At 41.8% G+C, this 26,342-nt stretch overlaps 1 protein-coding gene and 1 non-coding gene across 2 annotated transcripts in view; both read right to left on the bottom strand.

The window, feature by feature from the left end:
* pard6a (par-6 family cell polarity regulator alpha) overlaps positions 1 to 24,945 on the bottom strand; it is a 31,397-nt gene extending 6,452 nt beyond the window's left edge. The window contains exons 1-4 of the mRNA XM_046394479.1: positions 24,433 to 24,945; positions 13,688 to 13,910; positions 1,831 to 2,120; positions 381 to 506 (exon numbers count right to left, since the gene is read on the bottom strand). Coding sequence (XP_046250435.1) covers positions 381 to 506; positions 1,831 to 2,120; positions 13,688 to 13,910; positions 24,433 to 24,546 — 753 coding nt within the window. The 5' untranslated portion in view covers positions 24,547 to 24,945. The remainder of the gene's footprint in view (positions 1 to 380; positions 507 to 1,830; positions 2,121 to 13,687; positions 13,911 to 24,432) is intronic.
* On the bottom strand, positions 22,346 to 22,509 carry LOC124062628. The gene has a single exon (XR_006843967.1). It is a non-coding gene; the product is annotated as a U1 spliceosomal RNA (small nuclear RNA).
* Positions 24,946 to 26,342: the final 1,397 nt, after the last annotated feature.

The following is a 26,342-nucleotide window of genomic DNA, read 5'->3' as shown; positions in this document are numbered from 1 at the left end:
AAATAAAAAAATTAAGATTAACTCAAAGAGGCACACTTAGGGATTATGACCAAATCTGGGGGCACATGTATGTGTAATTATGTTGGTGTGATTATGTTATTCTTGAAAAAGTACAAATAAAGTGTTCAAAAAACAGAGATGTCCCTGGGCAACATACTAAATCCTAAATTGCTCTTGATGACTCTCTCTATTTTTTTTCTACTCTATCATTTTACCATTTCCCATGAATGAATGAATCCTGTAGACATGCTCTTCTGTCCCTCTTGAATGTCTTATATAGTACCTGATTCAATACATAAACTGAAAACCCACATGGTGACATTACTGAACTTTTCAAGGGCCTTGTCTTCAACAAGCTTTATAATGGGCACTGTATTTACCTGATCCAAAGATTTTCCTGCTACATCAATACCATTGACCTCAAGGATTTCATCATTAACTCCTAGCAGCCCTGTGCTTTCTGCGAGCCCACCACGTACCAGGCGAGATATGAACACCCCTGGAACCTGCAAGCAGGATAGAGCACAAGGGAAAGGACAAGTGTCAGATGCACCATATCTCTGCAGCACAGTTAGATTTCATATAAACAAATCTACATATTTACTATTATGTCCTTAACATTCTTGGCATTCTGCTGCTGTGTTGATGTCAAAAGTGTTTAGCTGGTCTGACCTTATGTAACTGCACGTGTTATCTTTCATTGTGGCTGTGATTTTATTGTGCCAGACTGATTATTTTTTTGTGTATGAGTAGTGTTTATGTCTGTGTGATACTGTGCTGTACTTTTCAAGAAGTGAAATGTAACCTTGTTGCTTTGTTTGCTATGTCTTTCTATGACTTCTTATTATTACTGACCTGTATGCTCATTAACTATTGTAATCTTTTAATTTTTTTTTCTTTCATTAACAAAACTATGTAATATCTGTCCATGGATTACCAAAACAACATCTTTGGTCTAAGTGCCTGAGACCCTACTGACTGCGGCTTCCCTGCTGCAGTGTTGCCAACAGTTACAAACAAACAAACTATACACTTTTAGTCCATGTACTGGCCTCCTTTCTCTCTGTTCCCCAGTTACAGTTTGAAACTACCCATATCCTGTCTTCTAGCCATCATCTATTCCAACATGACACCACTCACTTCTTCTTCTGGGTGTGACAGCTGTCTCCACTTAACCCAAACCATTGATGAACTACATCCTACTACTACCTACATCTTTTCAATACAGTTGAACAGTTCTACTCAAGTGTTTTCATCTTTGGCCCCACCCCCACCTGTGGCTGAGGAATGGAGCAGTTCGGAGGGCTGCTCAGTCTCAACACATGGCTCTCTTCTGTCTGCGGCTCACAAAGGATGGGCTTCATGGACATAACCTTTTTTTTCTACACTTAAACAAATCTGGCAGCTGTTTTCTCTCTGCCAACATTTCATATAGCATCCAGCATGATCATTATATTCTATACAATTATATTCTCTACAAACGAACATGTGAGATCCAACCTGTTGTATCACTGCTACCATATTTTTGAATCTTTTCATTTACTGTGATTAGTTATCTAGTACACAACAAAAAACTGCTTGAGACTACATCCAGTTAAGGCGGCAAAGGTATCCTCTTGCTGACCCTCTTGCCTAGTTACTAAGTTTGGTTGGATGGCCAGACCACTGCGAAGGTCTGTTTTTAGAGAAAGTCTGCAAAAAGACGTCTTACTGGCCCTCATATACAAACATATTTGAAGGAGGGGGTTGCATCTTAGTCAACTAATCATCAAGTTTGTCAGCTTGAAAGGTAGAATGGTCAATAGACTGACATCAAATCATCCATCTCACCTTTTCCACACCTTGTGGTGTCACCCTCACGCTCACCCCATCACGGATGTAGAAGCCCAGTGGTTTGTGGGTGCCATGCTTGTGGAGCCGCACACGTCGGTGTGTCTCAGGTAGGATGTCCACATCAATAATGGACGAGATCTGTCTGAAGTTCTGTGGCAGGCCAATCATAAGGCCCGGTTTGTTCTTTAAGTGGGTGGAACCTGATCCAGCGGTGCGCAGTCCTGTTAAGCCAAGCCCCTTTTTACGCCTCTGGAGGGAGTTGGTGGCAAAAACTATAGGTTCATCCTCTTAAAGAAGACACAAAAGGATGGAGAGAACAGTTTAGTACTTTTATTGCAATGTTAAATTAAAAAAAATTTAACACTTATGGGGATGTTTTTCATTTAATTAAAACAAATATGCCAATGGTCCGGGAAACTTGCCTCACTATTCATGTGTCATGATAGAAATGCATAAAATCGTGCTACAATCCACTCAGCAATCCATGCTAACACTGCAGCAAACAGTAAACCATTTTATTTTAATATACCTTAAATCTGTGTTGAGTGATAGCAGGATCAATGCTTCAGTGTGCTAAAATAGCAATCACCATGCATCCCATGCTCATAGATCAGTGAACCCTCAAGTCTAAACCCTATTCCTCACATCACTCACATATGACACACACAGACAGACACACACATACGTATATGGTTCTCATTGATGTTATGGTGGTTTGAGTTTGTGGGTGTGAAACTTCGCTTCATCACTTCGACAACACCATGACGTGTTTAGGATTCTCCTTGACACTGTTTTCCTTCTGTTATGTTGCTTGACTGAATAAAATAAAGATAAAAAAATAATCTCACTTAATTTGCCAGTTATTTCTCACAACGGGCCAGTGTTGTGTCATCCTAACAGGTTTCTTGACCTGACCAAATGCAAACACAAACCCACTTAAGAAAAACTGTGTTGTGAAAGGAGCATCTAGTTGGCCTCTAGTTGGGGCCACAATTGTGGAGTGGCTGGTACTTTATAGTATCCATACTATAGTAGCCATGCATATTAAAAACATTTTGGACAGTTGTGGAGTGGCTAGAGGATGAGTACAAGAAACAAAGGGAGATGATGGACGCTAATTCACCCACCACTAAAGTGGAGATGGAAACACCTACCCGACAAACTTGAGGAAATGGAGAACCACAGCAGATGGAAGAATCTACGTTTTGTGGGTATCCCCGAAGGTAGGAAAGGAAAGAAAGTGAGGTTATGACCACGTTTATACAGAAGCTGATAGCACTGGCTCTTGGCTGGGATGAGACTGTGCCACTACTGGAGATAGACAGAGCACACAGAGCCCCGACACCACATCCAAAACCAGGAGAGAGACCACGAACACTCCAGGTCCGTTTCCTGCGCTCAGCTGACAGAGAGTTCATTCTACGCACTGCGCGGAACAAGCCTGAGCTGACCTGGGAGGTTAAGCGCATCATGATATTCCCGGATTTTGCATGAGCTACACAGTTGAAATGGGATAAATTCAGAGAAGATAAGAAGGCTCTGCTACAGCTGAACATAAGGTTTGTGCTTCTATACCCAGCTGTTGTGAGGTTTGATTACAAAGGGACACAAAAGCACATTGAAGATCCTAAAAAGGCAATAGAGTATATTCAGGGAATACCGGTGTAAGGACACTATGGAAATCGTAAAGGTTACAGCATGATGTTTTGAGAAAACTAAGGCACGATAACCTAATACGGTCGGTGCAGTCGGTTCTCGAGGGTATGTCAGCGGATCAATCGATGATCATGGACTTGAAGGTTTGTTCTGTTGGAAGAGGCAGTGCAGAGTTCAAAGTTATGCGCTTTACTGGGGGGGAGGGGTCAGTGACACACCGGAGTCATACCAGGATAAGTGCCATAGGCATACGGCAGCTGAGTGGCAGACTTCCATGTGTTTATTTGAAATTTTTGCTCAGGATGGGTATTTTTGTGCATTTCCACTTGGAATGTAAAGGGTTTGGGACACCCAATCAAGAGAAAAAAGACATTTTCCATTTTGAAAGCTAAACAGGACGATATAGCATTTTTACAGGAGACACACCTTAGTGCTGAGATAACAAGACAAAGGCGTAACACATTAGGGACGAGCAAGCAATTAAGATGAAAGAAAAGCTACATGAAACAGAGACACACAGAGGCACTTTCAAAATAAAACAGGACATGACAAAAAACTGGAACATAATACATGGAAACTAATACACATGACAAGAAACAGGAAACATGACATGTGGACTAAAAATCAATAGGCAAGACACAACCAAAACTTAAAACTCACACAGACCCCCACCCCCACAAAATGCTGGGCCTAGACCCGACATGGGCCTCAGTTGGTCTGAGTGCTGAGCCTGGATGATCCGCCGATCCCAGAGCCACCGCTGGGTCCCCTGCAAGCTGAAGACTGGGCTCTGTGGTGGCCTGACATAACAAGGCGGTCTGACCTGGCATGCCGTGGCGGCCTGGCATGGCAAAGCCCCCTGGTGTGGCATGGAAGGCTGGTGTGATGTGGAGTGGAGGCCCGAAGTGGCGATCTGGCAATCTGACGAGACATGGAGGTCTGGCAAGACACGGCGTCCTGGCGAGGCATCCACAGCGGCAGATGGCCTGACCTGTGGAGTCAGCACCGGAGACACAGGCGCTGGGCAAACACAGATAGGCACCGGCAGTGGGGAGCCTGTCGCTGACTGCAGCCTAACCCTGGACCTCTTGCAGCTCATGTGCACCTTCCAGGTGTGTTCAAGACTGGGAGGGGGCCTGATAGCCAGCCGGTGCCCCCAAATGAATCATGGTTTATTTTAGGTCAGTTTGTTCTGTCAAGATCAGGTGTCAGGTGAAGAGGGTTGAACCCCCATGCAGAGTCAGAGAGAGGCAGGGAGACAGGGGTCTAAAATAATAGTCTTTTTAGTATTTCAAAAACTCAAAATCACACATTTACTGTGGCAAAAAGGAACAAGAAAACTGTAGTGATGATACATGGCATGACTAGACAAGATATTCCTGGAATGAAGACAAAAAAATAGCATCCAGACGAAAAGCAACAAACTGACAAAAAGTGACAAACATGAAACATGATGTGGATTAAAAATCAAAAGGTAAGACACAAACAAAACTCACAGAGTGTGACAGCCTCCAGAGAGAGCCCCCACCTATGGTATAGTATATAGAACAATCTGTGTCTGCCCCTTTCCCGCTCCTTCACTTCTTTTCTGCTAAGCCTGCTAAATGTGGGAAGACATAACCAATCATAACCCACCTTCAGGGGATATGAAGGAGAATATCAGGGCTGATGAAGTTTGACCCTTACTTAAGTAAGAATACTAGTATCTGGCTAAACCCTAGACATATAACTGGAAAAAGTGTTTATTTGGAAAGTTTGGGTGGAAAAGGGTATTCTTATACTAGGACATTTATTCAACTTTAGTGTATTTAAATCATTTGATGAGCTACAACAGCAATATATTTTACCCAGGACACAATTCTGGAAATATCTCCAATTACAACATGCCATAAAACAAACCTGTGGATTGAGTTTGCGATCACTGAGATCTGCAGAGGAAATACACAAAATACTCAAAGTAATGGGTGAAGGACATGAAGTAGCTAAATACTACAGATGTTGATGGAATGTAGAGGGGACTGGGATGTGTCAGCCCTGAGACTCTCCTGGGAAAGAGACTTTGGAGTCTCATTTAATCAATAGGAATGGTATAGGATATGTGACAATTTGCGGAAAATGTCAAGGGGCTTGAGGGTGAGGCTTATTCAGTTCAAAAGTCTTCACCAATTTTACTGGACCCCAATAATTTTGCTGATTGTGTCAGCAACTGCATATGATGTGATCCAATTGGTGCCTGGATGACCACTGTAGGGCTTTGGGAGGTGGGATTATTGGGGGTTTTACTACTTGTTTTGTGGTAGTTGCACTCGGTGAGAGTGCATTGAGATGTATACTTTAAAACTAATAAAAATTACAAATTATACTAAAATATATACTCAAAAAATTATACTATAATATTATAATATAATAATTATACTATTATAATATACTCACTTGTTGGGAGTAACATGAACACAGTAAACAGTATGTACAAATTCTTCCTTTTCTTTGTGACATAGCCATCATTAAACTGGGTGATAGGCCTTCAGTCATACTGTTCCTAAACTCCCTAAAGTTTTCGGCCAGAAAGAAAAAAATGCAGCAGCCACACCCTCTCTGTTGTCAGCATGTCTTCTTTCTGTTAATAATAACAGCACTGCTCACAACCACTCATCACTCAACAGATTACATAAAAATTTTACATTATACCTCCTTCTGATTTCAGTGCCACAGTTTGAAGAAAACAGTTGAATGAATGCAGATCTTTCCATACTGGTCTCAGTTGTAACAGATCTAAACTCAGCTGAACATCTATTTAATTTAAATCATTTGATGAGCTACAGACTACAGACTGAAATGTGAACTCTGTATAATATTTGATTAGTCAATCTGTAATGTTAGCTACATGTTAAGGCAAGCTTGTGAGTGGCTGCACCTGCAAAACCAGAAAACTATCCAACCTTCACCCAAACTGTTCTCACATTGTGCTGCTGCACAAACCAAAACAGCTCAGTGGAGATGCTCACACAATCTGTACACCCAAGGTTTCCTATGTCACTATGAATCCCAACACCTTTTATTCATAGACCTATTAGCCTCCTTGAGGGTCTTTATAAACTATTTGATTAGAACTCAGGAACAGCTACCTATGTCATAATCAATACAGCATGGGGTGTTCTCCCAGTTCGCAGATAACCTCTAATACAACATTCTGCAGAACATTTCATAGAAATGAGGAAATCAGATAAAAAATGGGTTGAGCAAAAGCTCTACATCTCACTGCTGGCGTAGGAAACATCAAGCCACCACCCATCTAAACATTGCAGACCACCCACACACACACACTCAGCTCCTCCTAGCTGGACTACGTACTCCATCCTTGCTCAGGAATGTCTCAAGGACCGAGTCTGCAGACTCCCCAGATCCCAAACTGTTCGAGAATCTGTGGGATACACCAGAACAAGCCGAATCCACCCTCCTACCAGGTGGGGGTTCCCACTCTCAATGTACAGGACCCAAAGGATTCAACATTCCACAAACTGCTGATCAGTGCACACAGAACACACACAAAAACCTGGTGTGTTAAGTTTGGGACATTAACACTGTTCAAGACAATAAGCCTGTGAATATTCTCATTCACCCAGGTCATGGTTATCTCAAGGAAATTCAATCGAATGCAACTGGACTTAGTTATTTGTCTTTGAAGACGTTTCACCCCTCATCCAAGAGGCTTCATCAGTTCATGCTCGCTTGACTAGGCTGGGACTAAATAACTAAACTAAACTAAATAGCTAAGTCCAGTTGCATTCGATTGAATTTCCTTGAGATACTGTTCAAGACATAAATTTAAAAACACTAACACTGTTTTCCACACCGTTTCCACATCACTGTGATAGAACTAATACAATAGTGGATGGAAATTATATGCCATTCTTAAAATTAGGCTCAAGAGTTTCTTCTCTTTTTTATGAAGTTTAACAATGGCAAACAAATATAGCAGATAATGGGATAATGCCTAAATAGAAGAGTCTTGCTCACTGGTTGCTGCCATAGGCTATCCATCTCCTCCTGTAAACATTCTTGTCCTATTAATGCATTTTACTAACTTGGCCTCTTCCTCTGAAATCTTTGTGCTTTCTTGTCTCACAGGTTCTCATGAACTGTGGTTGGAACTCCTGCTGTGCTTGACGCAGACTGCTACTGCTAAATGTACAAATACGACCAACAAAATATTAATATCTGTCACGCCGTGTTAGTTTTAGTTGTCTTGTTTTTTGGCTTTGCTCCACATGTCACAGGTCAGGTTTTTGTCATGTCCTGTTTTATTTTGAGAGCATCACTTCCCCTGTGTGTCTCTGTTTCATGTAGCTTTACTTCAGTTCCCCTTCATTGCTTGCCCCTACCTAATGTGTTTCACCTGTGTCTTGTTATCTTGTCTATTTAGTCCTCGTCTTCCCATTCACTGTTTGTCAGTTCGTAGCTTCTGTTTCGTCTCCATGCCTTGTTTTGTCTTGTCATGTCATGCCAAATTTTTTCACCACAGTTTTCTGGCTCCTGTTGCCACAATAAGTGTGTGCTTTTTTTTGAATTTCTAAATTATTAAAAGACTCTGCGTCAGTGACGCTTTGTGACACTGTCAAAATACAAGTTTTATACAACTTGTTAATTTTATGTTTGAAAATTCTGAAGTACAAAAGTATCTGATGTCACATGGAATATTATTCTAAAAGTGGCAAATAATGGTTAACTGACTGGTCTACAATCTGCCAGCTCATGAAAAATGTGTTTAGTCAGATTTTATTCATAGGTGTATAATTTCGTCTCTGTGGAAACCACTTAATGTAAATAAACATGGATGACATGACAGCTCAAAGGTGGAGACCTTGCCAGTCCAATTCCTGGTTGGTGAAGCTAGCTGTTAGTGACATGGAATGTCACCTCACTGGCAGGGAAGGAGCCTGAGATGGTGCGAGAGGTTGAGAAATACAGTTGGGCTCACCTCAATGCACAGCTTGGGCTCTGGAACCAGTCTCCTTGAGAGGGGTGGGATTCTTCTCTTCTCTGGAATTGCCTTGGGTGAAAGGCAGAGGGTAGGAGTGGGCTTAATTAAAGCCCCATGGCTCTCTGCCTGTATGCTGGAGTTTACCCCAGTGAACAAAAGGGTTGCTTTCCTATGCCTGTGGGTTGAGGGAACGGAACGTCATGACTGTTGTTTGTGCTTATGCAGTTCAGAGTACCCACCCTTTTTGGAGTCCCTGGGGTGGGTGCTGGAAGATGCCCCTATCAGGGATTCCATTGTTCCACTGGGGAACTTCAACGCTCACGTGGGCAACGGTGGTGTGACCTGGAGAGGTGTGACTGGGAGGTTGCCTGAGTTGTATTCAGTTATTGAACATCTGTGCTTGTCACAGTGTGTCCACACGCGAAAGATTGTCAGGTGGATCGCATCACAGCAGACGCTGTCCCGATCTGTTGTGGTGAAGAAAGAACGGAGCCAGAAGGTGAAGCTCTCGATTCAATCGGTCAATCTATGTTCCAACCCTCACCAACCCTGATCTTTCTCCACAGGGTGGCTGGACTCAGCCTTAGAGATAGGGTGAGAAGCTTGGACATCCGGGAGGGGCTCAGAGTACAGAGAGGAGCCAGTTGAGGTGGTTCGGGCACCTGGTTAGGATACTTTCTCGACTTGTAAAAATGGGCTATACAAATAAAGTTGACTTGACTTGACTTGACTTGACTTCTCCCAGGGGAGACCCAGGGGTAGACCCAGGACACAATGGAGGGATTATATTTATCATCTGGACTGGGAATGCCTTCCCATCCCCCGGCATGAGTTCGTGAAATTGGGCAGGGAGAGGAACGGCCTGGGCCTCCCTGCTGAAGCTGCTGCCCCTGCGACCCGAATTAGGGTAAGTGGAGGAAGATGAGACGAGACGAGAAATGACAGCTCCCCAGAAGTGCACATCTTGATTGCTCCTTTGTTTCTGGCTACAGTATAGGTTCTTCCCCCTCCATGTTAGCACAGGGGAAACAGATCAAAGTAAAAATTCTAGGTACGCATCAAATAAATTTATCCCAAAGATGGTTTCTGTAATTTTAGCTCGCTCTTATCACACCAGTGTATGTGGAAAAGTTCATATTTCTGATAAATTTGGTTTTATCTAAAATATCTGATGCTATAAAAAGGGTTGAAAACTCACAATTGACTGAGCTGAGCTCTACTCATGATAAGAGTCAGACAGATATAAGGGTGGGAACTTGATCCTGCAGCTCTACCACCTGATCACTACTGCACAGACTCAGGCCCCGAATGACATCATCACTGCAACATAGCAGTGCTTGTATTTATTTTGATTTCACTTTTGTACAGTGGAAGGAATTGGGGACACATCATCCATCTGAATGAATGAATGATTTATTGTCATTGTACATCAGCCCAATGAAATTAGATGTCCCTCATCTGAACAGTGTAAAGCATAAAAGATAAAAGATTTCCATTCACACAACTACCAATATCCACAATCATACAGCCATAAGGGCAATATATAATGTGTGATTTAATATAAAATATAAAATACCATATATGTATAAAGTAATATATAAAATACATCTGTCAGTCCTGCTTTTCAGGCTCCTATATCTCCTCTCAGAGGGCACGAGGGCAAGCAGTTTGTATCGAGGATGCGTACTGTCCTTTAAAATGTTCCTGGCTCTGCTGAGACATCTGGAGCTGGCAATGTCCTCCAGAGAAGGCAAGGGACATCTGTTGATTTTCTCAGCAGTTCTTATTGTCCTCTGATGTGCCTCTTTATGCATCAAATGGTGGGAACAAATCAGAATGACTAAATGTCAGAAGATCTTGTTAGGATCACTATCTTGTATTGTGTTGCTCTTTTGTTCTTCTCTTTTTTTTCCCTTTTCCTGATCTCCCAGTGGTTCATCAGTGTTTTCATGTATCAGTCCAACCAGACTGAAACTGGGCGGAGCAGGCAAATTACCCACACACCTGTCTCTCATCGTCAGCCAATCTCTTCCGCTACTTAAGACCAGCTCTCCCACTCCACCTTCGTCAGATTATACTGTCTCATGAAGTGGTACTTAGTCAGGTTCTATGCATCTTCTCCCGTGTTATACGTTCTCTGGAATTAACAATTGTTTCTTCAGATTGACCTTCTGTTTGGATTTTTTGGACTACGTTTGTTTACCTGTTTTTTGGATGCGTTTTGCATTTTCTGTCCCCCCAGACTTGGGTTGTTTTTAGTTGGACTTTAGAAGAATACTATTTGTTTCTGAGAATATTTGCTGAGTAAAGACAGTTTAACTTTTACCCGGTCTTTGTTCGCCTGCTCATTTGGAGTACTTTTTTTTAAAAAAAAAAAAAAAAAAAAAAAAAAAGATCTCTAAAACAGATCTGTGTAAAGACAGAAATCTATTTAGCTGATACTGAAACAGACTTTACAAAGTGCTTTGAAGGATCAAATGCAAACAAAAACAAAGGCTATAATCTAAATTAAAAAAAATTCATCACTCATAAGTAATTAAAAGCTTAAAGAATATAAAAGTAAACATAAAGGAATGCTTATATTATAACAGTTTAGTGCTCTGTTTATTGATATGAAATTGTTTCTTCCCTGGAAAACACTGAAAACAATAAATAACTGTCTAACTAGACACTCACTTGTCTACAGACTAGTTTGAATGTTGGCATCTGAAAATTAGCTGTTATTAGGAGCTGAATATACAGAAAAATAAATGTGCTAAATTGTCATGAATTAGGTCATGAATCATTCCCTCTATTTAAAAGGAGGAGGATGAGCATCTTAGGCCAAAAATAACTATCATTAATGCAAATTTGTGTTTCAAAGGTGCAAATGGAGAAATTCATAGTCTATTTCAAGTCTGGGAGGCAATCATTACAACAATCATCAGATCAGAGAATACAGCAGTAGCTACAGGCCTATCTCAGTTCTCAACATAGATTATAAACTGTACACAACAATTATTGCAAGAGAATCTTCTCCCAGAACTAACTGATGAAGGCCAAACAGGATTTGTGAAAAATCATCATGTTTGATCATGTTCACGAAGAGCTAACAGACTCCTTACCTCTTGTCACAAGGTTACCCTATCCATACATGCTGCCCAATTTGTAGCGTGCAACAGAAATAGCATCACTAAAAAAGCCCCCCCATCAGAATTAAGAAGAAGTGTGGCTGACAACAAAATGAAGTGAGTCAGTTTTCATCCAATATGTAATAAAGTTCAGACAAGTTGTAATTCACAGACATAAAAGATAGTGAAAGCATGAGAAACAGGCTCTCAGCAGAAACTGCACACCAGTTTGAGAAAAAAGGCAGTCAAACACTGAGATACCAGTGCAAATCTCACAGGAGCAGGATGTCTAACCTTTGACTTAAAAACATTTAGAGATACCACTGCATGGAAGGCTCTGCTCCACTGCATGATAGAAAAAAAGCTGCACTTCCCAGCTCATATTAAAGGCTCTAAGCCTTCTCAGGAAGTGCAGTGTCTACAGCAGATATCCTCTACATGGACCTTCCACACTAGTTTGTTAATGCTTATAGATATACAAATACACTACATACATAAACAAACGATGAACTCTTAATACAACGCAATTGTATACAGAGCTGCTAAAATGTTGCAGAAACTACTTTGAATTACTTAACAAGAGAAAACATACTGCTGCTCTTCTTTCTCTCTATTCTTGTCCATGTAGTGCATAAACACATTTACACTTCAGGGAGGAAAAAAAGTGATTGGGTGAGGAGATTTTTAGTTGGCCAGTTAGGCTGGCTTCTAAAGCTCAACGGAGATTCAATTACACCATTATTCCTAGTGCAAGTTCCTAGTTCCTAGTGTGTGTTTGAGATTTTATTGGACTGGATTTCTCAATTATTTCTACATGTTTTGGCTGCTGAGCTTGCAAGATAAAATGCATGGCCCTGCAGCACATGAAGTTGATTTCATTCTATCTATACTCAGTCTCTCAGCCTTAAAACCTTCCTTTTCTACTTGTCTTCCTCTCCCTCTATATTCCAGACCACTAAGTTAATCTAATTAAACTTGCAGCAGTCTGTGATTGTGAACAACAATAGCAGCCTACTAAGGAGCAGATAAATATCATTATATCATGAGTTAGGCAAGACAGAGAGAGACACAACAAGATAAGCTGTGCTGAGAGACAACAGGACAGGAGCGTAAACAATAATTAGTCAAATAATACATGATAGAAGAGGCATGGAGAGGGATGGATAGATGTACACAAAGTCCTTCGTTTCGCAATCTGTAAGGTGCCAAACTGATGAAAAGTGAGAGAAATGTGAATAACACTGGAAAAAGTATTTGTGCAATAGGTTACAAGTTAACATTTCATACAAGAGCAACATAAATGTTACTCCTGCACAGGGCAGTGCATAAGGTGTGTGTGTTTGAGGGAGAGAGAGTGTAAGTGGCAGAAAAGTAACAATGAATATGAGAATGGGAGTGTAAATGTATGTATTACAGTGTAGTGGTTACTATTTCCTCAACTGCTGGACAAGTCAAGAGATTTATCCCAGAAGCAATTATTGACTTCTGTCCTGCAGTCAGTTGTGGGGCTGACACACAAAGAGAGACAACTACACATGCACACATATTCACACCTAACCTAATGTGCATGTTTTTGGGACTGTGGCAGGAAGCCAGAGTACCTGGAGAAAACCCACGCAGACACACGGAGAACATGCAAACTGCACACAGAGGGGCACAGACTGAGATTCGAACCTATATCTGCACTGTGAACCCTGCGACCCTGACAGATAAGCGGTATAGAAAATAGATGGATGGATGGATGCACTGTGAAGCCATGCTCAGTTACCTCAGCTCACCATAAAATGTCTGAAAAAAACAGTTAGTCTAAAAGTTAATCTTCTGTTGTTACAAGTCTTCTAATGGTTCTGGTTCTCTATATCTTGCTGACTACTATAAGACAAATAAATTGACAAAATAATCTCTCAATTCAACTCAGGGGCTGGAATTTCTTCCATATTACATGGTCTTCATTACCATTCTTGAAAGCAAGTAAGGAAAGCAAACATGTAGAGCAGCTAGGCACCAAGAAAAGCCTATACTCATCCCAAACTGTTCTATGAGTTCTAGTTAGTGATTAAGAGATGCTGGGTTGTGACTGTTTCTGAAACCAGCTTACTTGTCTTACCTTTCTTGGTTATGATAATGCGGAGCAAAGGACTGGCTGATGAGACAGCTTTGTGGAAGTTGTCATCATTGTTGATTGGAAGGAGGTCTCCATGGACATCAGCATATTCCAACAGCACATCGACACCAGGGATATGATGGATAGTTTGGAGTAGGTGGTAAAATTCCTGGAAGGCACCTGGTCCGTTCCTCTTCAAGGCAAAGCGACGGTATTCTGCTTCAAACTGAAGAAAATAATAAACAAAAGCATTAACTGGTGTTTCCAATTTTAGGTCAGTCTCCTTTTGTTTACATCTGCTTGAATGAGAGATCAGGTGATGTCATGTGAGGTGGTGCACAGAGACTTGTGACACCATAATTTTAATAAATATCCTGTATTGTGTTGAAGTTTCTCTACGTGCATTTATTCCAGCTCCAGTTGAAAATCTGTTCAGATTTTAAAAAGTTTTTAAAAGTCTGAGCTTGCCATTAGGGTTGAAAATGTTTTTGTAAATTAACATGTGTTTGTATATTATACTTTGCCAGTAATATTTCTAATAAAGAACCAGGACAGTCTGTGACTATCTGACAGAGAGGAAAGAGAGAAACTGAGGTATCTGAGAAAGCTCTGTCCATTGCAACTTACTAAGAGCAAACATGCAAACAGGCAAAACACAAGCACATTAAGAAAAAAACTCAAATGAGTTGCACTCATTAAGTCATTAAAGTTGTCTCTATCATTGTATCATTGTATCATTGTTATCACAGTAAGTAACTGCACACTGCACTGCACTGCACATGCACGAAAAGTCAGTGCTAGGACGCACAGCCAAGTTCACGAGAAACGTATAACGTATACATGCGTAAGTACTCTATAAATAATAAAGACGGGGCAGTACAGACCATCAGTCGAGGGCCTGACTAATATTTAGAATTATGCAGTTGCAGTTTGCATCATATAAGTTTTCAAATAATGCTGGGATATAAATGCCAAGATATCTAACTTTATAGTGTGAGAAATATCCTTATGTCGAGATCAGACCTTTTAAGTGTGGGATTGTTGTTGTTGTTGTTGCAGGTTTGGCTAAATACAGAAGTATCTCATCTGCATACGTTGATATTTTATGATGTTCTCCACTTATTGTTAACTCCTTTATGTTATTGTCATCCCTTATGAGCTGTGCTAGTCGTTCAGTGTTGATATCAAACAATAGCGGTGATAGGGACAAGGGTGATTGTCTACAGCCATGTTCTAGTGCAAAGCGGTCTGAAGGAATCCATTCACTTTAACTGCAGATTGTGGATTAGAATATAACTTTTGTATCCACTTAATGAAATTGGTGCCAAATTGGAATTGTTTCAGTGTTTGGAATAACTACTGCCAGGAAATGCAGTCAAATGCTTTCATAGCGTCTTTGTCTCCTCATGCTTAACTTTTGGATGGGTCATTAAGTTTAATAATCTTCAGATATCGTCTACATAGTAGTATCTTCCATTAATAAACCAAGTCTGGTCAGGATATATAATTTCTGTAATAATTTTAAATGTGTAGATCTGTATTCAGCAATGAAATGGGCCTGATGAAAACTCGGGTACTTCTATGTGGAGTTTGCATGTTCTCCCTGTGCCTGCGTGGGTTTTCTCCGGGTACTCCGGCTTCCTCCCACAATACCAAAAACATGCACATTACATTAACTGGCTACTCTACATTGCTCCTAGTTGCAAATGTGTGAGTATGTGGTTGTCTGTCTTTGTGTGTCAGCCCTGCGACTGACTGGCAACCAGTCCAGGGTGTACCCCGTACACCCTGGACTCTCTCGCCCTTAGTCAGCCCCCCCACAACCATGGCGCATAAGCAGTATAGAAAATGAATGAATGAATTAATTAATGATTGGTTCGTCCAGCTCCCTTGCCATAGGCTCAGATAGTTCTATTAATCTGATATCTCGCAAAAAATGTGCCACATCTTGGTCATCTGTGTAAGTATCTGTATGTCTATACAGAGTTTTATAAAAGTCAGCAAAAGACTGTGAAATTTCATTAGGTTTGTGAGTGTTGAGTTATTGACCTTTATTTTTTTAACTCTCTTGAATAATTACTGTTTCCTAAGTCTTAATGCTAACAGTCCGCTCTGCTACCATTTTTATAATTTTGATCATTAATGAACCTTAAATTGGACTCAATCTTTTCAACAATTAGGTTATTTAGATCCCTTCATGTTTGTTTGAGAGCTTTAAGGAGGTTGTTGCACTGACTTCTAATTCACGTTGTTTTTCTTCCCTTTGCCTTTGCTCACCCAAAAATAGTCTGCCTGTCTAGTTACCCTGTGGTAAAATAAGCCAGTTTATAATGCCTCAGTGATAGTTAGGATCCTCTTGCTTTATCTGCTTCCTCTTCTTCTTCTCTTCCCTTCTTACTAACCTTCTTATGCACACTTCGGACATCCACGACCATCTGACCATCTCGTTGTCGGATATGTGTTAGATCATGTTGTTCCCCACTCTCTTGGTTAAAACCCTCACAGTATAGCCACCATATTGAACCTGGTGAGACACATCACTCACGTGACCTTGTCCGCCATCTTTACCTCTCCCCCTCCCTGACACACACACTCTCTCTCTCTCACACACACACACATACACGCATACCCACTCACACACATCCACATATCACCTGTGTGCTTTTGATTTGCTGTAATATAGTTGCTTGTGTTTGTTGATTAGTTTTAGTCCATAACAGTACAATAGAACATACCGATTTAAATATTACTCCTGCATAAATTGTTTGCTTTGTCAACAACACTGCAGCCACATTGCAAACACTTTTAGAGATTGTTGCCCCACTGAAAAAGAAGGTTATAAATCATAGGAGGCTAGCTCTGTGGTATGATTCAAATATCCAAACACTGAAGCAAGTATCAAGACAGATGGAGAGGAAGTGGTACTCCTCCAAATCAGTTGAATCTCAGAGGGCCTGGAAAGATAGTCTACTGACATATAAAAAGGCCCTTCATTAATAGAGCAAAACAAGAACAACCCACATTTTTTTCATCTTATACTTTCAAGATGGTGCTGGAGGAGCAGCAGCAAGTTGTGGCAGCTCTGCCCCCTCTTCTCTTCTTCTTAGTTTTTCTACTGTTTTTTGGTGTGTTTTATGTGTTTTGTTTACTGTGGTTGATTCCTGTAGCAAATGTGCACACAGGGACACCACTTTTATTAGTTTTGTTTTTTGCTTTTTGCTCTTTTCAGCGGCCGACTGCTACACCCTCAGTGTAGGAAGGAGCGCTACCGCAGGTCTTTCATTCCCGCTGCTGTTAGACTGTATAATTCTGTGGTCTAGTCCTTTTTCTTCCCTTATGAGGACTTATACGTATATAGCTTTATAGTGTACTGTTTTTACTTACCGTGTAAATTGTTAATTTATTCTACCTCCATTCTTTTGTAACTGTTTTCGCACACTCTTTGCTTTTTGCACTCCTCTTCTGTCCTTGTGAGCTGCCACAACAAGTGGATTTCCCCACTGCGGGATCAATAACGTTCATCTTTTCCTTTTCCTTTCTTTTTCTCTTTAATGCTGTAGCCAGGCTGACAAAGACTCACAGCTCTGTTGAGCCTTGCATTCCTGCAACTCTTAGTAGTGAAGACGTTATGAGTTTCTTCACCAATAAAATCACTAACATTAGAGAAAAATCAATCAATATTTCTCCACGATAGCCAATATACTGCCACCTTTAGAAACCTCTTTTAGTTCTTATCCACATCTGGACAGCTTCTATGCTGTGGTGTGCTGGAAGAGGGACTCAACACGTCTGGACAAGACTGGTGCAGAGGACAGGATCTGTGGTGGGCACAGAGCTGGACTCTGTGGTGTCAGTAACAGAAAAACAAACCCTGGATAAGATCCTGTCCATACTGGACAACGCCTCCCATCCCCTGCACAGGACTCTGATCAGTTCCGCACCAGGCTGCCGTCTCTGACCTGCTCCACAAACAGACTCAGCAACTCGTTTGTTCCCCTGGCCATTAGACTCTACAACACATCTGGGTGTTCAGGGGTCACGATCCAAGCGACAGTCAGTGCCTGAGTCACATCAGGTGTAAAAAATCACATTTATTTATTGGACATTTATTCCACTATGCACCTTATAGGAGCTTAGTATACTACAAGCTACTGAGGGGTTTGACCCCGGAGTGACCTTTCTGACACGCTAAATTGTCCAGATTTTCTTTCTTGATCAGGATTGAGTCCACACGTCTCCATTGACTGCTCCATCATACGAGGTTTATTCTTGGTGCAACAAAAATGTGTCCACTCATCCTCCAACAACAACACATGTGCCCTAGCGATGTCCTAGCGGTCAAAAAAATGTTTGCCCTTCCAGGTGTCACACAACACCTGATGGCTCCCGATTTCTCATTACATATATACCCTTTTATGGCCTGAACGACCACAGCGCCCCTGTGGTAACCACAACAAATACAGAGTCACCATGCTTCCCCATAACATTGCATTTGGCTCCTACACACCTTATCTTATATGTTTTTTTGCACAATTAACCTGCAGTTTATAACTCATTTCTGAGTAGCAATCCGTTTACATATGTTTACACTGTGGATTTTTATTCTCTTTTGTAGCATATTTTGTATGTTTAGTCTATTTTGCCCTCTAACAGTTAGGCCTTGTTTGGTTGTTTGTTTGCTTACTTTTGACTAACTTACACTGCTGTAATGGGCTACTGGATGCTTGAATTTCCCTCTGGATCAATAAAGTATCTATCTATCTATCTATCTATCTATCTATCTATCTATCTATCTATCTCTATCTAACATCTATTGAGCCCTGGCACGCCTGCACATGTCAGGGCCACATGCCTCCAGATTAGTAACTCAAAAATTCAATTGCAGTAACTGGGTTTCAACCTGTAGAGGGCAGTTGCTATGCATATTTATAACACAAAATGTAAAATTCAAATACTTTGCGCTAAAATGTCAAGTTTGGACCTGAATTGGTCAGTAACAGTATTAAATATCTATTGAAATTGATTTTCCAAAAAAGTGGTTTTGGGATTTAGTTGCTCTTTAAGGGTTACAATCTGAATCAGTTTCAGGGTTACAATCTGAATCATTACAAGACTAAACATGCAGAGAAATACAAGAACTTAACTGATGCTGAGTGGGCACGGGCGTCTCAAGTTGCAAAAGCTTTGTAATATTTGACAAAAACACAAGAAATTGTAAACAATTCTCTGTTGGAAACTTTATCAAAGAATGTTTGGTGGAATATACAGTGAAAATATTCCCTCATATACAGGAAGCCTTTGTGAATGTGGCGCTGTCCCCAGGCAAACCATAACAACACGGATTGAAGACATGGGAAAATCTGTAGTTTCATCAGCAAAACACAGCAAGCAATTTTGATTCTTTCTCCTTGGCTCTGGAGGAGAGCTGTGATGTCTGTGACACAGGCCAGTTACTCATCTGGAATAACTGGGGATAGATTATACAGGAGCTGGCAGCAATGCAGTCCATGAAGGGGGCAATGAGGCAGAGTGATTCGTTCATTGAGATAAATGCATGCTTGGGCAAGCTGGGATTGAAATGGGACAAACTGGCAGGTGTTACAACTGATGGTTCTTAAATCTGACAGGGAAAAACAAAATAAAGTAACTGAAATGAACCCAGAGCAGATATCAGAAAATTGTATTTTTGCATTGCTAGATCAATGTTTAAAATTAATCACGCTATGATGTTGTAAAAAAAGGGTGAACTTCATCAGAGCAAGAGCACTGAATCTCAGACAGTTTGTTGTCTGGAGGTCTGGAGGAGCATGGTGACATGGGCTATCACACAACTGCCAGATGGCTCAACCTGGGCAAAGTGCGTAACCTGAGAAGAGAGATTCAGGAGTTTGTCAGAGGAAAAGCAAGGACATCCCAGAGCTCTCGGATGCAAACTGGATAAATGTTGCTGTTGAATGAACTAAATACCAAACTGCAAGGCAAGGGCCTCTTTGCACGTGAAATATACAGTCTGGTGTAGGCTTGGGCGATTTTTTTTTCGATTTCGATTTTAAGCGCGATTTATAATTAATACGATTAGAAATTAAGACACATTCGATAACATTCGATAGCGCACGCCTTCACAAAAAAAATCTCCAACGTTTTCACGGGCAAGCGAGTAGCCAATCATAACTAAAAATTGACGCACGTAGCCCATCAGTTTTTGAAGAGAGCCACCACGTCACTCACATTAGATTGTGTGTACAAACATACACACACGGCCCGCTGTGGTGGCTAACAGAACAGAAGCATCTCATCAAAGTTTGCGGCAAAGATTCTATAGCGTAGTGGTTGCAGCCACTACAGCGTGTCTCCAACCAACCAGGCAAGACTATATAAAAATGAGCGAAAATACGGCTGGGCAGAGTTCTGCACAGCATTTAAGCCTCAGTTCTTCCCAGGAGGAAATCGTTGAGAAGAAGGGTCAGAAGGGCTCGGCTGTCTGGAGGTACTTTGGCTATTTGAAATCGGATAAACAACAGAGCAAAGTCCTGTGTAAAATGTGTAGAAGTCACGTCCCTACTAAAACAGGAAACACCAGCAACTTATTTCAGCATTTAAAACAATATCACCCATTAGAGCACACAGAGTGCGGCCAGGTTGGTAAAGCCCCCTCGACCAGCAATAAGAGGAAGGCTGATCAACAAACCATACAGTCCGCTCTTTCCAGCGCCATGGTGTATGAAAAAACATCGAAACGACACAAAGACATCACACATGCCATCACACAATTCATCGCAAAAGGCATGCAGCCAATTTGCACTGTCGAAACAGCCGGGTTTAAAAATCTAATGAAAGTGATCGACCCTCGTTATCGACTCCCAGGCCGCAAGCACTTCTCGCAGACAGCAATCCAATTAAAAAAGAATGAAAAAATAGTGATTTCATGTATATCGTTTTATATATCGTTATCGAACATTTTGAACAAAAAAAATCGTATGATCATTTTTTCTAATATCGCCCAGCCCTAGTCTGGTGAGGGCTTTCATAAGAAAGTTGCAGTTTCTTTCAAGCCAGTTGGGGGCAGCCATGGCCTATAGGTTGGAGAAGCGGCTTGTGATCGGAGGGTCACCGGTTCGATTCCCCCACCGGACGGGGCAGGAAAAATTTGGGTGTTGGTGGAGTGATTAATGAGTGTGGTGGAGTGATTAATGAGAAAAAATGCCCCCCCCCCCTTCATTAGCCGGCTGATATGCCCTTGAGCAAGGCACGTAACCCCCCCAATATGCTCCCTGGGCGCTTGATGCTGCCCACTGCTCCTGTGTGTGTTTCACTGCATGTAATTTGCCGGGTGTTGCATGTATGTGTTCAACTAAAATGCAGAAGACGAATTCAGTGTGTGTAAAAATACATATACTGTCAATAAAGCTGATTCTTCTTCTTCTTCTTCAGTTGGAGGGGAACATCCTCATCCACATGCCAACACTGAATGAAGCCACATCATTAGCTGATCACCTCTGCAAGCACTGCATGGTGAGTTTTCCAGGCTTTGCATAACCACCTCAAACATTCAACCTGATTTCAGCGGACTTGTTCAAGCCCATTAAAAGTCTAGATTACTCTCACTGAACAAGAAAAAAGGTCTGAAAAACAGCAGATAAGGTAATTACACCATAAACAAAATAGCAGTAGCTATTAGTACTCATTACTTTTTTGTTAAGTTAATGTTGGTCTTTTGAAATACTTCAAAAACATGCACATTTTCAGATTTGTTTTTGTGGATGTTGATTAAATTGTGTTTAACCCACCCAAGTGACGTGCACACACACACAGCAAACCCGGGGCAGTGGGCGACCGCGTGCAGCGCCCGGGGAGCAGTGGGGGTTAGGTACCTTGCTCAAGGGTATCTCAGCCATGGACACCGGGACGGGGAATCGAACCAGCGATCCACCGGTTACGGGTCCGACACCCTAACCGCTGATCCACGACTGCCCCATTAAGCAAGGCACTCAACCCCCAATTTGTCCCCCGGCCACTTGATGCTGCCCGCTGCTCCTGTGTGTGTTTCACTGCATGTAATTTGTCGGGTGTTGCATGTGTGTTCAACTAAGGCAAAAAACCAATTCAGTGTGTGTTTGTGAAAATATATATACTGTCAATAAAGCTGATTCTTCTTCTTCTTCTTAAGAAACCATACCATTTTCTACTTTTTATAAAGAGATATAATTCATATTGAGGAGAACTGGGGCCAGCCTATTTGTGAAGCCCTCCACAACAGTCCCAGTTTCTTGTGTGAATTATGATGACCCAAAAAACTGAAAAAAATTAAAATAAATTCAAAATGACTGACACCAACCCAAGAGACACTATTGTAGGTCTGGAGGTGTTACATATGCCTTTCAAGTTTCATGCATAAAGTAAAGTAAAGTGACATATCTTGTCATTGGAGGGAACTCACTCCAACGAAATTTGTTCTCTGCATTTAACCCACCCAAGTGACGTGCACACACACACAGCAAACCCGGGGCAGTGGGCGACCGCGTGCAGCGCCCGGGGAGCAGTGGGGGTTAGGTACCTTGCTCAAGGGTACCTCAGCCATGGACACCGGGACGGGGAATCGAACCAGCGATCCACCGGTTACGGGTCCGACACCCTAACCGCTGATCCACGACTGCCCCCTATCAGGGGAGAGCGCGAACGCAGTCCCCCACTACCAGAAATTATGCAGTCGAGATTCCCACATTTGGGGAATTCGCAGGGGTCAGCACAACCGGAGTGCAATGGCTGAGCCTCGCCCTGGGTGAACCACCTTCTTGATCATGGTATCTCCCCTGCCAGGTAAGTATGCTAGTAAGCATGTTAGTCAGTTTGGCATGTGAAGTGTGAACATTTTCAAGGGCGCACTACCAAGCCAATGTGCGAGGCCCATGTTAAATTATATTTCTACAATCAATGTCATTTGCATGGCTTCTGAAAGCTGACATAACACTGACTTAGAACAGTGCAACAGTTGTATGACAAATTGACTGTGATCCTTTTGGAAGGGAACAAACAGGTCAGAAGGCACTCCCAGTCTCAGTATGTGACATGCCTTTCACATACTATTTGGCTGATAAAAATAATACAAAGAGCAAACGTCAACAACAGAGAAATCATCTACTACAACTGCTTCAGCACAGCCTTGCTCTGGAATGCAACAGGCAACTACTGCAAACTACAGCAAATTAAACTGCAGCACTGAAAAAGTGTAATTCTGCAATCTGTTCTCGCTTAGGAACAGCAGTGGAAATGTCCTTAAAGTGTGAAAAGTATGCCTGCATGCGTGAATCTCAGTCTTCATTTTACAGGACATATGGACACAATGGACGCTTGCTGCGTCTAATTAAGACTTTCGGAAACTCCTACAGCAATATACACTATTTACACACTGATTATATACAATGTATATACACATTGTACATTGTTACACATGTAAATACATGTATTTTTTTAAATTTATACTTATCTTGTTGTTTACCCTATTTTTATATCTTTCACTTTCTTTCTTGGTCGGAAAAACCGCAAGTGCAATGTCTGTACAAAAAAGAATTTGGGGATAAATAAAGGAATTCTGATTCTGAATCAAGCAAATACAATGAATTACCAAATGAAAGTAGATTAAAATAAGGATCCCCAATACTGTCTGAATAATATATTTTGTGTACTGGGATTAAAGTGTAAATTAACTTGACTTTAATTGAAAATGAAACCCCTTGATGTCAACGTCGTTATGTATCATATTCGAACAGCTGGATGTTTGGAATGTCGTGAATGTAGCCGACCTTATAATCCTTATTAAGTTAGCTGCCCACACACACGCACACAACACACACACACACACAATATTCACACTCAACTATAATTAACCTTGCCTGGGTATTTTATATTTTATTCATCTTACTACTATCTACTATTATCACTATTGCCGTTGACTGTTTATTTTATGTCTTTTTTTCCTACTACCTACCTATTATTTGTTTTTACCTGAGAATGTTTATTTTTATTATATTGCCTGTTTGGGTCCGAGAGGACTGAAATTTCATCTGTGCTGTATGTCGTGCATGTATAGCATATTAAATAAAGACAATAAAGTTGACTTGACTTGACCTGACTGCTGTAAACGCCTGTCTCCTCCTACAAATAGCCTAAAATAACCACCATTACTTCAAACATAGAGGCTCAAGTACACAAAGTGTGTAGGCTAGATGTAGTTACAAGGTAAATACTGCCTAAGCTTAAGATCCTTTGTAAGTTTGCTAACAAATCAACACTGATACAACACTTACAGTTACACTTACTACACTACACTATTACAGCAGCACAGCTTAGCTGAGAAGTAACTGAATGATACTGAAGTGATGAACGAAGAGACACTGAAAGAGCAGAGGGAAGGTAAATCGTAGTATGGGTGTTATGACACAGAGGGATAAATGCAGGATGAATAGGGCCACAGCACGTTCGGCTCTGGCTGTCTGCTTACGGGGGCATTCAGACCGTCTGTCACTTCTGCTCCAACCGCTTTTAATTGTTGCAGAACGTGTTATTGGCGTTAACCCGTAAAACAGGTTGTTTATTAGAGAACCAAGGAGACTGAAATCATATATCCTATCTGAACAATAGCTGATTGTTATGTCGTTGGTGTCAGAGATGTAGCACAAAACCAGACCCTCTATAGTGTCTTTATCATCAAAATTAACGGTGAAACATGGCGCGAATGACCTGCTACTCACTTTGCTCTTAACCTCCACCACGCTGTCGGTGACTTTAAACAGCGCCCGGTGCTGCTGCCTTGACATTCTGCTCCTCGGCTGGCTGGTTGGCTGAGGCACTGCGGATAAAACCATCGACCGGAATTATGGTCGCTGTTTCCGACTTTGTACGCGGTCAAAGTAAAAAAAAAAAAAAATCATTCAGAACATAAAGGAGGCCATGAGAGCCGGGGTGGTAATTTCATGCAACACTCGTTTTAAATAGCAGCTAGGTCTCGGTCCTCTGCTTGTGTCTCGTGTCGTCCTGTGTCAGAGCGTATTGTTATCATTCTCTACCAACACGGACACTAAATGACTCAGCTCTCGCGACAGGTGGAGTCAGGTAAATCCAGTATAAGATTTGAGGTGCTAGTGTGACCCGTCCTCCCTGTCCTCCTCCTTCAATCTGACGAGACAGGAGGACACAACAAAGGGGGCGGGGCATGACGCTGGAGCAATAGTAAGACAACGTTATACATGGATTGATCTACATTTCGGCTGCCATAGTGCTGTGTACTGCGGTGCTGACATCAATAGCTGCAGAGATGTAACACTTAGCGCTGTTTGTTCAAGCACTGGAGTGACAATTGAAAACCTACACTGCTCCTCCTTTGGCAAGTTTAGGCTACAGCCATTATCCCATTATAACTGACCACACCATCGAATGTTAAAGTGACTTTCATCGCGCTGAAAATATTTCACGGCGTTACATGTGTAAACACCAAGCTAAATAGTATTAGACGATAACATGGATGATCAATAAAGACACAAGATACAAGAGATACAAGACAGGTTTATTTGTCACACACACAATCATACACGGTACAATGTGCAGTGAAATTCTTTTTGTCCCTGCTACCAAAAATAGGTAAGTAAAATAGAAAAAGTAAAATTAAATATTGTAAAATAGAAACCTTATAAAAATAATAAAATAAAATTAAAAAAGTGAAAATGTGCAGTATTTACATGTACAGTATTTACATCTAGTGCAGGTGGGAGTAGCTAATTGTCCAGATTAACGCTCACTGTTGAGCAGACGGATGGCCTGGGGGAAGAAGCTTTTCCTCATCCTCTCAGTGTTGGTTCTCAGGCAGCAGAACCGACGGCCTGATGGCAACAGGGAGAGGAGTGAGTGTCCGGGGTGATGGGGCTACCTGAAGATCTTCTCAGCTCTTGACCTGCATCATTTGATGTAAATGTCCTGCAGGTCGGGTAAAGTTGTTCTGATTGTCCGCTCAGCTGAGCGGACTACCCTCCTAAGGGCCGAGAGGTCCTGCTTTGTGCAGCTGCCCATCCATGTGGTGATGCTCCCACTCAAGATGCTCTCAGTGGTGCAGGTGTAAAAGTTCCTGAGCACCTTGAGGGGGAGCCTGAAGTCTCTGAAGGTGGAAGAGACGCTGCCTGGTCTTCTTAACAGTCCTGTTAATGTGCAGTGACCAGGACAGGTCCCGTGTGATGGTCACACCGAGGTATTTAAAACTGTCCACCTTCTCCACCTCAGACCCGCCAATGCAGAGTGGACGGATGTCCTTCTACTGCTTCCTCCTGTAGTCCACAATCAGCTCCTTAGTTTTGCTGACGTTCAGCAGGAGGTTATTTTCCAGGCACCAGCTCTCCAGGTGGGTGACCTCCTTCCTGTAGCCTCCTCCTTGTTGTGGATTAATCCCACAATGGCTGTCTCATCAGCAAACTTTATAATGGTGTTGCTGTCTGACGTGGACACACAGGGAGTACAGCAGGGGACTCAGCACACAGCCTTGGGGGGATCCAGTGTTGAGGGTGAGGGGGGAGGAGCTATGGGGGCCCACACGTACCACCTGTTGTCTGCCAGTAAGGAAGCTGTGGATCCACCTGCACAGGGAGGAGTTCAGTCCAAGATCACACAGCTTAGT

Source organism: Scatophagus argus, chromosome 7 (assembly GCF_020382885.2).
Source record: "Scatophagus argus isolate fScaArg1 chromosome 7, fScaArg1.pri, whole genome shotgun sequence".
In the NCBI taxonomy this organism is placed as follows: Eukaryota; Metazoa; Chordata; class Actinopteri; family Scatophagidae; genus Scatophagus; species Scatophagus argus.
Note: the sequence above shows the minus strand (reverse complement) of the source record. Positions and strands in the feature narration are given on the sequence as shown.